The 14,407-nt window shown below is 39.6% G+C and overlaps 1 protein-coding gene across 14 annotated transcripts in view; it reads right to left on the bottom strand.

Moving 5' to 3' along the window:
- Positions 1–14,407, bottom strand: part of MAGI1 (membrane associated guanylate kinase, WW and PDZ domain containing 1) — a 642,704-nt gene that overhangs the window by 21,995 nt on the left and 606,302 nt on the right. For 11 of the 14 annotated variants that reach the window (XM_055342834.1, XM_055342837.1, XM_055342839.1 and 8 more), the window contains 4 exons: positions 10,142–10,358; positions 6,172–6,255; positions 3,195–3,286; positions 1,445–1,637 (listed from right to left, as the gene is read on the bottom strand). In XM_055342834.1, coding sequence (XP_055198809.1) covers positions 1,445–1,637; positions 3,195–3,286; positions 6,172–6,255; positions 10,142–10,358 — 586 coding nt within the window. The remainder of the gene's footprint in view (positions 1–1,444; positions 1,638–3,194; positions 3,287–6,171; positions 6,256–10,141; positions 10,359–14,407) is intronic. The other 3 variants (XM_055342843.1, XM_055342844.1, XM_055342849.1) reach the window with 1 other exon arrangement.

Below are 14,407 nucleotides of genomic sequence, written 5' to 3'. Positions count from 1 at the left end.
CCATTAAACACTAACGAACCATTTTGCCCTCCCCAACCGCTGGCAACCACCATTCAGCTTCCTGTTTCTATGAATTTGACTACTCTCGGTCCGTTATATAAGCGGATTCATACAGTCTTTGTCCTTTTGTGAGTGGCTTTCCGCACTTAGTCTAATGTCTCCTTATAGATTTAACATGCCTTTGACTCAAAGCTAAAAACCCCAAATATTTAATATTTAAAAAATAAATCTGAAACAAAAATGCCATTGCTCTATTATTGGGGGTGTGTGTGTGTGTCAGTAACATCGAAACTTTTCATCCCATCTCAAAAGCCATTTCTAACAGACTGCTACAGACTGTGTGGAATATTCTGAGGCCATAAGTGAGCTCTATGGGTATAACCCATGACTGATTAATACCGTTTTCCACGGTTTCAGTACGGTAGGACTCTCCTATTGGAATCTGATATCTTAATTCTATACTTAATTATATGCCATTTAAATGAGTTATACAATTTTTTTTTAACAAGGGGCCAGTTTATTTTATTTGGTAAGTATCTGTTTTACTAACATTAAAGTTCTGAAGAGATGATAATATTTTATGTCATATTTCTTCAGTAATTCAAGTGATTCAACAATCTGCTTTTTCTGCACTCTTTGACTATTTCGAGGCGGGGGCTGGAGACACAGTGAACCACCAATGTGGGTGCTTTCAAGACGGTGGGTGAATGGGAAGGAGATACTTACACAATGAGCTGTCTCAAAATGGCAGATCCTGATACAAAAGTAAACCATGATTCACAAAAGTGGCAAGGAAGGGATGCCAAAATTGGAAGGCAGTTGGAAGAAGGAGGGAATTTCTGAGGGTTCCACGGAGAAGGTTTTATTTGAGTTGAGCTGGAAAGGGTTTGCATGTTTTGATAACTCAAGTACTTTAAAGCTTGTAGACAGGAGGAACGAGTCAAGGATGGCCTAGAACTGGCCAGTTCTACCACCTTCTTACAGGGGAAACAAATTCTGGCTTATTACATATGAAAGGCAACAAAAGAATAAGGTATCACTGACTTTTTTATGAGCTTATTTGGTGGCACAAAACTGATTGTTGTTGTAACTTGAAGCAACAGTTTTCCTGTCTTTTATAATGACCTCTTTTGTTGAGAATTAACATCAAATGAAGAAGGTGACTAAGTTCTGGTTGGCAGAGAGAGAAGGAGAGGTAGGGTATATTCAACTAGTCCTCTTCTAGAAGATTTTGCTGAGCGTGTCTGAATGGCACATTAAAGTACTTTTGAATGACAGTAGTTTTGCTGGATTTAAGAGAAGCAAACCATCTGGAAATTCTGAGCTTAATCACATTTGCAAAGATTTGCTAAAATAGATGCTTGAGGAGGCAGACACAGGAAGGGGGCCCTTTCTGTACATAAAGTGACAATGAACTGTCTAAAGGAATACATGAAAAACATACCTGCAAACACCACTTTACGCCGCACTGTGAGGTTGACGTGGCCTTGCTTGGCAGCTTGTTGCATAAGCTGGACCACCAGCTGGTGTGATTTTCCAATTACTGGTGTCCCATCCACACAGATTAATTCATCCCCAGACCTCAGGCGGCCGTCCGTATCAGCAGCACCCAGTGGTACGATGTGACCGATATAAATCTGTCGAGTAATTGGATGATGGATGAAACGTTGACCTTTTGGTTTACTATTATACTGATGGCCTTCACATTTCTGAGAACAATTCAATTCATTCATTCATGTCTGTATCCATGCCATAAATATTTATTGAGCACCCATTATGTACCAGGCCATTTTGACAGTTCTACAATTCTTAAATGATGGAAAAGTAATGATTTTTTTTTTTCTTAAGTTTACTTGTTTTTTTTAGTAATCTCTACACCCAATGTAGGGCTCTAACTCAATACCCCAAGATCAACAGTTGCATGCTCTTTGGACTGACCCAGTGAGGCGTCCTAAAAGTAACCACCTCTTGTTTGGTTCCTTCGGCTTCATCTGGAGTCTGGTGAGGACTCACTCTTTTTCCCCTTTGCAGAAATAAATCACTTTACTCCTTTGTTTGCAAATCTTTTCTCCTTCTCTGTTTACCTCAGAACCCTCCTTCAGGAAACTCTGGAAATTATAATAGTAATACTACTTTTCTTTAAAGGTCTAGCATTCTGCCTTGCATTAGGGAATGCAAATAAATACTGAATCAAGTAAAGTCTGGTTTGACATTCCATTTCTGTACTTTTAGCACGTGCATGCAGAGCAGTCTTTATATGTAATGTCTTGTTACATTTGCCATTTATTAAACCTGAGCAAAAATATTTGTGCTCTCCTTGCCTTCTCACTAGATGATAATGCTGTAACTACCTTTACGTAGTATTTATAATTTATAAAGAGCTTTGACAAAGGAGTGATTAAGCATGTGGACTTTGAAATCAGACCCTTTCCAGTCCTTCCACTTACGAATGCTATGATCTTGGGCAAGTGGATTAACCCTTTTAAGTCTTTATTTGATCATTTGAAACACAGGAATAAATTCCTGGATTTGATGGAGAAGTGAGAAAATGTAGGTTAAAAGCCACTAGCATCAGGTCTGGCACTTAGGAAGTGCTCAATAGATAACAGTTATTTTTATTATGAGGAAATTAACAGTATTTATCTTTAGTTCTTTCTTCTCCTTTCAAAACATTCCTGCAGTGTTATACTAAGTTTGTTCTAAAGATGAGGGAACTGAGGACCAGGGAAGTTAAATGTCTCCTGACTATTGTTCAGGGTTCTTCTTCTACTTTGGTCAAGACAGTGGTCCTACCTCTTCTGATCTTTCATATCTTGTCAGGTGCTCTCTATGCACCAGCTACTGATGCACAAAGCCCACTCCCTGCTGGCCAATTTAACAAATTTGGCCAGAAGGATCTGGCCCTCATTTTATTAGTTGATGCCTATTATTTTGTTTTTTGTTTTTCATTTCCTTTGATGGAGAGTTCCTGATGCTTTATATGCACATGACTACAACCTTTAAAGAAAGGCACTAGTCACTTCTTCAAGACAAAAAGAGCTCCCCAGAACTCAATGAATAACCCACACCATTTGAAATGAAACAGTCTGCGTTGCACCTAGCTGGACTCAAATCTTGGTGATTTGCTACTGCTGCCAATTTGCTTTGACATTGTAGGAAACAGCCTTGGGGGAAGAGGTAGACAAGAGACTCACAGGTTCTCCTGGTTCATTTCCACCCAGAATCCTAAATCCAAATCCGGTCTCTTTTCTCCAGAGGAAGATGTCCTGTTCTTGGCAGTCTGGAACTGCAGAGAAACAAGAAGGAAGAGGAAGGTGATTTCTCTCAGAAAAGGAATTAAGGTGAACACATAGGAACAATCCTGATGGTGCCTGAGCAGATGACAGCTTTCCAACATGGAAAGAAGCAGAATTATCTGGATGGATGACAAAACAGAGGACGCAAGGTGGAAACAAACAGTGGGACCGGTCATTGAGCCCTAGGTTTCTTCAAAGAACTAATCACTGTTTGATAACTCCTAATCAGGCTCAAGCCAAGCCATTATCCTGGACTAAACCAGAAGTCAGTGTTGACCACTGTCCTTGGTAATGTTGCCAGAGAAATTAAGGAAATTAAAACCATTGTGTGCCAGACTATAAAGTGGGTGCCCACCTCTGAGGAAAGAGCTGATGCTGAGTCACAGTGACCGTGAAAACAGAAGCTCACTCTGAGAAATTAGAAGCCCTGATCCCTGGTCAGTCATCTGATGTTATACCAAGTAGAGTATGAAAGAAAATAGCTTGACTTACAAGAGTTTTCAGTTTTTTAAAAAACGGCACTTTGTTCTCCCTTAATCAAGATCAGCAACCTAATAATTTGATTTTGTTAGATCATTTTTGCCAAAAGTTACTCTTGATCATCCTAATACTTCCTAATATTAAAAAACTTTTACAAAGTTTATTGTGATTTCAATGGCATTACCAAAAAGGAGCCAGCCTTCCATAGTCTCAACATGAATGGTGGTCTGATCTATAAAAATGTTCAACATCAATTTTCCATATTTTCTTATTTTATTCCTGGAATGACTGCTTTGCTCCAAAATTTGCCTATAATATCTTAAAATTGTAAGTATTAACTTATCATCCAATCACTTAATATTGTACTCTTAAAACTCAGTAATGGTCCAAGCTTTAAAGTAAAAATCTCATTTATTAAAAGAAAAGTAATATCTGTAAGACAGTGCTCACTGTACCTGAAACTGTTCTAGGTACCACTCTGTTACTTAACTAAGTTAATAAAAAATTTATTTCTATTTAATTCTTCTTTGTTTTAATGTATGCAAGTGTGTTTTATGGTCTTTAAAATGACACATCTTTTATTTAAAGGAAAAAATGTTTTAGTGGCAGTGAATCCTAAAGGAGATTCTCAAATACTGTTCTACATCCTTTCTAGTTTATTTAATTAGTTGGGCTCCGGATTGAAGGAGTGTGTAGGCCTGAGAGCTTAATTCTCATCTTCTTCAATTCTGTATAGTGGGGTAGGGAAGAAGAAGGCGGCTGTTTAGATTTCAAATTGGCAAGAGTGACTCACCCACTACCTTCAAATGTACAGTGTATGAATAATATACTGAGAGAGAAGAAACTAAATGAACAGGTAAGTACAAGTGAGAGAAGTTTGAATCCAATATTTTTGCCTGAGCTATCTTAATGCCGTGAGCTTTAAATGGTGCTTTATGCTCAATGCTTTTTTATTATAATTGCGGAGGCTAAGCTGCAAGACTCCATGGAACAAGCAGTTAGCTACATCATAGGACTCCCATAAACACAATTTGAGAATGATATTTTCTTGAGCACGCTAAGGTAACAATATTTTCTTTCTTTTCGAGTAGCTGGCTAAAGGGTATTTGCTCTAATAGCCTCACTGAAACAACAAATTAAATCAAGTTGGGTCTCTGTCTTGAGTTCACTCAAGCAGGAGGATTATTTCCAAAATAGACCACGGGTGCTTTCCGGCCAGCTCTGGGTTCCTGGCAGAGTCTGCCTTAAGTCTGCTGAGCCCTTTGCAAACAAGAGAGGGATCTCAGCAGAGACGTCCAGCCTATACCCATTTTTCTCAGCATCATTTAACACAAGAACACGTGCCCTCTCTACAGTGACACCAAATGTAGCAAGTTTCTGCCTTCGCTCATTTAGGTGTCAGCTGTCATGGTACGGGCGGGTGTGGCCAAAAGATTTAGGCTTATCATACAGTTTAGTCCATAGGAAAAAAGCGTTTGTGTCTCTCTGAAAATCAATGGGAAAATTTATTTTAAATAAATGGCAAATTTATTTAAAGAGCTTCCTGTTGAAAAGGAAGGTGCCCAAGGACACTGAGGGGGTGGAAGATGCCAATGATGAGCTAGGAAAACACGGACACAAATATGATACACCAACCCAAACATGTTACAAAGAAAGTCTTTTGGCACTTTGACTTTGGCATTTTAACCATTATATCTTTCCACAAAACAAAATCCATGTACCCAAATATGTAACTTGGATGGTAAGTCAACAGTGAACCGTGTTACAGAATTATAGAATTTCTCTCTTGTGTTCTCTGCTGCCACTTCTTCCCAGGGGCCACTAAAGTTTCTAAACCAGTCCCCCCACCAAATGGTTTATTCTCTTCTTTATTTCAGGCAGATTCTACAAGAATTGAATTTTTTAGGAGGCAGCAGGGAAGAATTATCTTTCTGATATTAATATCACTTATTTTTGGAGACTGAATCAAAATGAACTAAGATAACTTTGTCCAGTTTCCTTCCTTTTTAATCCCTTGCATGGGGGCAATGTCAGCAGTTACCTCCTTTGGTAATGCCAGCGATAACTCAATAAAACTGTCAAAAGACTTCCTTTGATAATTACAGAGAATGGAATCACCAGGTTTGCAGAAAAACCTCCTGGTGTCTCCATTACTACAGACACAAATGCCCAGACTTAGATAAAATGTGCCCATCACTTTTTATTTCATCCTGTCTTTGGTCTATGCTTGGTCAACAGGAGCGCCATAACACTCCTGTTCATGGCAGTTCTCTTTCTTCCCTCCCTTTTCTGACTTTCTCCCCAGCCCCCCCCCCCCCCCCCCCCCCGGGACCAATGACAACATCAAACAGTATGAATAATAATGGAGGAATAAAAGTTTTCAGCGGATCCTTACTCTGACATTCTCCAAAACTCGTAGAATTGATCTCTCTTTCTCTCTCTCCCTTGCTCAATCCCGATGCAGGCGAAGGTGACATAGCTGGAATATTAATTTCACAATTTTGCAAAGCTTAATGTATGTGCTTTCTCTTACTTCATTTTAATTTAGTTTTGATTGATAAGGAACGTGCAGTTAAGCTTTCACAGTAAAGGTCATGGCTGCTGTGGGTTTTAAAAGACTACAGTTTGATTCTAGCTTTTTTTTTCATGGTGCTTTTCTTGTCAAAAAGCTGGTATTTACAGTTGTTCCACTGAGAGTTTCATACAACTACCATTACCATCTTAGACTCTTCATATTCATACCCTAAAGTACACATTTTCGTATGACCTTGTTTTAATCATGTCATGAACTTTGGGTTTGTCTAAATCCTGATTTCCTTTTGGAAAAAAAAAAAGTATACTTTTGTTACTGCCACACTATTTATTTCAAAATGTATCAGATTCCCAATAGAATTCATTCTTGTACTAATAGTACAGGTGAATTCTTGGCAATTCAGTCCTTTTTTTCTTTTTTTTAGAGATAGAGAGAGGGAGAGTGGGGGGGATGGGCAGAGGGAGAGGAAGAGAGAGACTCTCATGCAGGCTCCGAGACACTCTGCTCAGATCCTAATTCAGGACTCGATCTCATGACCCAGGCCAAAATCAAGAGTCAGATGCTTAACCAACTGAGCCATCCAAGCACCTCTGGAGAAGTCTTTTATTTAGAGACATAAATCATTAGATTTGGCCAAGATCTGAACAAAACAAAAATAAGAACTGTCATAACAGCTCTTAACATCTAGAAGCAAAAAAAAAAAAAAAAAAAAAAAAAAAAAAAAAAAAAAAAAAAACCATCTAGAAGCAACCAAGCTCCTTAAACTCACTATAATAAAGGATCCAATTGACCGATTTCAAATGTGTGAGCATGTTTCTCCTGAATAGGACAGGTTTACAATGTTGGTACAACAGCTTTGACTTTTTTCTTTCCAAACTATTTTGTCAACAGGCACTGTTTCAACCGCATACTTTATTTAGACTTTTTGTAGTACACACTGGTGGATACTAGTTGGTCTTCCTGAACATTTACTAATAAGATCGTATCAGGGTCATTTTTAAAGACATGTTATCAAATTGATATGTTGCTAGAGAAAAGACAACATGGCTTTTAAAGGTCTTCCATGCTTGCCTTTGTTTTTAATTATACATTAAAGCCCTTCAAGGGAACTTATTAACATATCTGCAATTAAGATTGATTCATTTTGATACTGGTGTTTTGACAAATGGCCCTATCAAGAATATGGTATTTTGCCCAGCATTTGGACCATGTGAAGGAATCTGATCAGAGACTGTGTTTATCTTCACAATGCCCTTTACAGTAAAATGAAATATAAGAAAAATATGTTTTCAAAATAAAAAGAGGATAACCTGGGTCCAATTAAAGTATTATTCCTGACTTCAACTTCCTTGTTTCTCCTGGAGTATTTTGTTCATTTTAATATGTCTTGGGGGAGGGGCAGGGAATCGCATCTAACAAGGCTACATGCTCTATTTCCCACCCACTCACCCCCTACCCTCCAAGCACCCCACCCCAGGGCAAGATGAGATTAAAAACCACCTAAGGTAATGGGAGAAAAGGACCTGGGATAAAGCAAAATACTGCTTAAGACAAGATTGATGTAGGTTTGTTTGCAGTACTGTGAAAAGAAGAAAATCTGTGACAGAGACCAAATAATTACCACTGGAGGGAGGAGGGAACGTCTCATCATTATGCTCATTGAGTGATGAGAGAGAAATCCATGTGAATCTTAACATCAATTAGGTTGCTACGATCACTCAATTATGGAGCCTCCAATCACCAAAAGAAATTGATTCTCATTTGTGTTGTTAGATCCTGTTCCTTAGATGTTATAGAAAGTGAAGACAAAACTGGCCCCAGTCCACATATTTCAGTCTGATAGTCACTTGAACAATTTAGGTGCTTAAATAAGCATCTGGCTGTGTCGTAAGAGTACACATTTTACTTCTTTTCTTTCTGGCAAAAAGTTTTTGGAAAATTTTATTAAATACCAAATTCTTAAGGAATTTTGCTTCCATCAAGGCACATACGGTATTTGAGCTGGAGTCTCCTGTTAAATGGATGTGTTAGAATTGTCTGTCAATCTCATGCCCCACCAGCACTTCAGAACATGATTTACTTTATCACAAAAAGATTCACACCTGGGAAAGTCATAAATGTATACTGTATTGAGAAAAGCAGGAGCTTGGTCAATAAGGCAATATCTCAGCATCAACTGAAGTTGGGCCATTGATTGGAGAAGCCACATGGTTAGAGAGAAATGTGAAAAAAATGTGAAAATATACCTCTGTGGAAAGCATTTGTTCAATGAAACCACTACAATTAGTTAGAAGTCACAGTGAGAACAGACCCCATGTTCATACTTAGCAACTAATGCTTACAAGGGATGTTCTAAATGGAACTTCATCTCCTCTGACCTGGCCTCAGGCATACCGTAGGGGTCTTCTGAGACCGGGAACTAAATAAATTCCTTCTCAAATTATCTGGCTTTTGTGAGCATAGTCAACCCTTAGCCAAAAGAGCTTATCTAATTCCCCACACTGTTACAGTAAGGAGGCAAGGATATTTCTCCCTGGAGGAGGAAAAGGATGGAGGGACTCCTGAGTGACTTCCAAAATTTTGTAATCATCATGACTCCAGACTTGCCTTGTGCCCCCTAACTGCTGAATTTCACCCAGTAATGTGACCAGTTGTTTTCCTCAGGTAGGGATGCTGGCCTCACTCCCCTGTTTTGCTTGGGTCACAGAGCAGTTGTCCCAGCCAGCAAAGCAAAGGCTTCATAGTCAAGGCTGAGTGGGTGGGCAAGAGGCTGAAGCCAGGGGGGGCTTTGCCTGAGAAACAACCACAGCTGTGGCTATAAAGAAAACTTGTGCTGGGGCTGGGGCTGCCATAAGGAGGATGAACAGAATGATTCTCTTCTCTCTTCCAATATTCATCAGACCCTTCACCAGACTAGGCCTTCTCCCTCATTAAACATTCTCTCCAATCCCATGCCCCAAAGAGAAAATGAAGTGCATGTTCTTCCTCCAGAGTGGCTTCATCCTGACCAATCATACTCATGAGAAAATGTCAGCAATAGCAACTGCCAAAAAAGGGAGTTAGCCTGCGTCCCCTAAGATGAAAGCACCTTGGGAGCTTTCATTGATAATGGTATAGGATAAACGATTATTATTTATCCTGAACAGTCCTTAGAATCATTTCATAACAAAAGGAAAGAAATAAAACATGAAGGCAATATCAGGTTTATAAGAGCCAAAAAATTAGGATGTATGCTAACACTAGTTCATATTTATCGAAATATTGAAGCCAAAGGAACACACTTAACCACAGCATAAATAATTAAAGCACAAATCACTCACTGCTTTCTTTTTTTTTCTTATTAAGGGGAATGTTTAAAAAGACAGATAACAGTAAAAAAAAAAAATTACCAGTATTCTCAAAAACTAGGAGACCAACGAGAAAGCATTTAATTTCTTCTTATTGCTCCTACAATCTAAACCAATCATATTTATGTTCTATTGTACATCAGAGCTGTTTCACGAGAACATGCCACAATCTCTACACGGGGAGGAAGAATTAATGAGACAGCAGCTCTTATCTGCCACTTCTTTTAACTGAAGGGAAAAATAAATCCATTTTAATACAGACCCTTTATTTGACCACCATCCACATCTAGTCCACCCCAAACTGAACACATAATGGATCCTCCACGAACATCCAGCAGATTCTATCACTATTCTGAGAAGCTTTCACCTCTGTGTTTCACCTCTACCCCGTTCATATACTGAAAGTCTATTTTCAAGAAGCCTCAAAAGACAGCTGGAGCCTTGGGCAGGGGTCTCGGGAAGATAGAAGCCAGGGTGCTACTCACGTCGGTTTTCATACATGCTCCTGGACTGGGCCCAGATTTTAAAAGGATCTGGTTTTTTCTGCCCAGAGCTGTCGGTTTGATCTGGAGCTGGAGCCTCTGCAGGTGGGTACTCGGGGAGCACCTGTGTGCTGTGGCTTGGGGAGGCCGTGTGCAGGCTCCGGTGGCTGGAAACGCTGTGCTGAGAACTATTCTGGCTGTCTTTTCTTTCCAGTGGTTGCTGAAAGCAAGCGAGTGAGAGAAGCAAGAAGAAAAGAATGTTATTGGTTCTCTGAGTGGGTGTTTCCATCAGCTTGTTTTTGTTCAGCATGTCTACGCACACATACATAAATATATCAACAACATTTTGGCTTCCATCTTTCTCCAGCTAATGCTGCATGCAGATAAATCCCCAGGTGATTGGCAGACAGAGACAGGGGCGGGCCAGATGGAAAGACATAATCACAAACCATATTGCTCTCTGGGCTGTAGCGGGAAACAAATCCAATTTTCATCATAGGTTCCCAGCTAAGATACCGGGTGCGTGTATTACAAGATGTATCAATTTAGCAACCTTATTTTTGTCACTGATATTGTTTTCAAAGGTCCTAGAGCAAGGGTAAAAGTGGGGAGACCTTAGGAGATTATTGTGATTATTTAGGTGAGAGAGGATGATGGCTTGGCCCAGGGTAATGTGGCAGAGATGGAAACAAGCAGTCAGATTCTGGACATATCCCTGAAGGTCGAGCCTTAACCAAGGGATTGGTTAACAGGTTGTGTGGAAGGTGTAAGAAAAAGGAATCAAGGATGGCTTCAAAGTGGGGGCCGCTGATCCAACTGGAAGACTGAAGTCGCCTTCTATTGATACAACAGAGATAAAGGGGATGATTATTTGGGCGTTTGCAGTTGGAAGAGTTCAGTTCTGGGCTTATAAATTTGAGCTATTAGACATCCATGTGGAGATGTCCAATAAGTAACTGGGTACATTGAGTTTGAAGTTCAGGAAAGAGATAAAACATGTATTAATCACTTCAACATCCTCATATTTTTTGGGCAAATATGTTGAGGCAAAATACGAGGGGTGATTTAAATGTAAGGCTATCACATCCAAAAGAAGTGCGATCAAGGCTGAAAATATTTCTGGGGACTTCCCACTTTCTATCTTTCAGTAATAAAATGCCCAACTTTCACCTAAAGGTTTGCCATAAGTTCTTCTATACTATAAAGAAAACGGATCAGACCTTTCAAAAAATCATGCCTAGCACATTCTATGTGCACTGGTACTTATAAGCATATAAGTAATTATCATATGAAGAGCTTCCATAATTCTTGGCTAATCAATTTTACAGGCATTGCATTTCACCTCTTGATCTCCCGACACTGCTGTTGCTTAAAAACCAAGATCAAACTTTATATATGGGTTGACCTCAAGAGGTCAGCCTTGTTAGATTTGCAACCCATCTAAAGTCCAAGCAATATTCAAAGGGAAAGAGTTTCATTAAATTTCAATAGAATAAGCAGATTCCTGTCCTTAAAATCTGCTCAGCAAAAGACCCTTCCTATTTTATGAAACAGTCTTTGTTTGGATGTTGATCGAATGGAAAGCAAAATCTAGCAGGAGGAAAATACCTGGTGGGATATGAAATAACTTCAGTTCTTATTTTCTTGAATAGAAGATGGTGGTAAGACCAGATGTTTAGTTTCCCCCATTCAAAATAAAACCTCTGGAATCCTGACTCTTACTTAATAGATGCTCTGTCCCTATACTTACCTGCTTAAGAGCATCATAAAAGGGACAAAAATTGCTCCATTCTCTATTACAGAATCTATATGCAATGCTATTTAAGTGGTTTATAAGATCTTTGACCCACAGCATTTCAGTCCCTTAAAGTTGTGGACAGCGTCAAAATCTCTCCTTGGTCTTATAATCGGTTCTATCAGAATCATTCCTGCTGTCTCTCCAGAACGTATGTATCCTTCACCTTTCACTCCCCATCTCCACAGAAATTTTCAAGGTCCCTTTCATTTAAATCTCAGGCTCCTTGACTCCCTCCTCTTCCAATCTTTGCTTTGAAGAAGTGTCTGAAGAGAGCCCAAGGAGGACAAAAGCTTCTTTATGCTTGACTATTACAGATTTGAATATAGATTTTGGCAAGGTTTCAAAGTTGAGGAATATCAGGTATGTACTTACTGAAGGCAAGTAGACCACTTAAAATTGTATTTGGTGTGATGGCAGGAGAAATTTGAGACCCATATTCTAAACTAGCAAAGAGGTCTTGGTAAAACTATGAGAGGTTTAGTTCACTCAGATGCAAGGGGACAATATACTCTGGTGTTGATGCCAGGAACACACACTGAGGTTTGGGCAGGGACAACCACCATTCCTCATGTCACCACTGTTCCCTTTGCAGGATGAAGTGCTCATTTCAGACCAGGATGGTCAGAATTCCAAAGGCTTGGAATAGAACCTGGTCCTGCCAACTTTCAACAGTCCTCTCCAACAGCAAACTTGGCTCTGGGGGCCAGCTATGCAACTTCTGCCCCGAGAAGCTCAATAGCTGCCTTCTTGCTTCCCCTGGAGTCATGCTCAAGACTTTACCAGTCAAAAAATGTTAATGACAGATACATTTCCTGCTCTCTTTTGCATGTGGGTGGAAATTTGTGTTTCTCTTCACTGTGGTCTTTACAAGGGTCTTGATTATAAATAAGCACACGCAGCACCAGCCCATTTTTGGTGTGCACACACACTAGCAGAAAGAAAAAAAAATGGGATTCAGGGTGCCTTTCTAACCCCCTTACACTTCCCTGTATTGCCTACTTTTTATAACATAGAGATAATGCTTGTTATAATCAAGACAGAATTTAAAGCCCTCTCTGTTTTGAAATAAACCTTAGTAAAAAGGAATATTCATGGAGACTTACTATTTTTTACATTTTTTAAAAGATTTTATTTTTAAGTGGTCTCTACACCCAATGTGGGACTTGAACTCACAACCCCGAGACCAAGAGTTGCATGCTCCACTGGCTGAGCCAGCCAGGTGCCCTTCTTTTTCACATTTTGGTCCTGTTTTGTTTTTGTTCTCCTCTCAGGAAAGGAGGAAAAAGGTATTTTAAGTATGAAAGCAAATAATTCAACAGATTAAGGACCTCTGAGCTCACTCAAAGAATTGTATCCTTCCATTCGAATACCCACCTTGGTTCCTCAAGATGAGTAGCAAATGCCAGATTGTGGGATTGGTCCACTATATTCATGGCACAGTTAGTATCGACCCCCGCAGCTTCAGGCTCCTTCGTGTTGAGACCACCCTTCATGAAACCTCACTGGAACCCAGAGTGTGCTGCACAGCAGGGTTATCTATGCAGGTAATGTCATACTCTTCTTTCCCGAGGTTACCCTGTCGTCCCTGGAAACCTAGCTATAACCTGTGCCACTCACCCCCTCTTCCTGAATTGGAGAATAGCTTCTCTCTGGCAACCTTGCTCCACTGACAGAATCTGATAACGGGCTAGACTTTCCTCCTGCAGAGAATGCACATGTGCTTTTACATACAAGTCCATAAATGCATATGCACAGATTCTGTTGTCACCTCATGGCTTCCCAAGACTCTTCGATGGTTGTCCCACTGTAACAAATCTCTGACATGGAGGACCTGGGAATCTTGGGTTTAACGGAAAAGAATGGCGTGGCCATTACCAGGGTGTGCAAATGAAGTCTACCAGAAATGGCTTGGGCCACTTTTCAAATTTTAACACCCTTTCTCACCTCCCAATAAATGACTCACTTTGGTCCAATTTAACACAAAATGACAGAATGTGGAATGAGTCTGTAAAACTGTCTCTGAAACTGTATTTCTGCAGCCCATTTAAATGCCATCTAAACTTTGTTCCTAAATTTGGAAAATAAAAGTAAAGCAGCATCCTGAGAATATGCTCAAAAAACGATGCCGCCACTAAAACTGTCACTAAATGACATATTCTAACCCACACTAATGGGCTAATGCACAATAATCTGGAAGCCATTTGGATTTTCTCCTGATAAGATTTAACCTCACTTTATGTTTCTTCTCAAGTTCAATTATGAAAAGTACTCATTTTGAAGATGCATTCTATTTTTAATATCTTGTACTCTAAGTTTTTTGAAGCTGTGCGCTGTGTCTGTGCAAAAGTTCAAAATGCCTTTCAATTTCTGTGAGAATACTAATTAGCTATGATGTTAGAGCCCAGAACTGTCCAGGAGAAAAGTCATGCTTATGTATCTCTCAAATTAAAGTCAATTTGTCCCCTTTCCTG

This window comes from Nyctereutes procyonoides, unplaced genomic scaffold, assembly GCF_905146905.1.
Source record: "Nyctereutes procyonoides isolate TBG_1078 unplaced genomic scaffold, NYPRO_anot_genome, whole genome shotgun sequence".
Lineage (NCBI taxonomy): Eukaryota > Metazoa > Chordata > Mammalia > Carnivora > Canidae > Nyctereutes > Nyctereutes procyonoides.
This window is presented reverse-complemented; position numbering and strand designations above follow the sequence as displayed.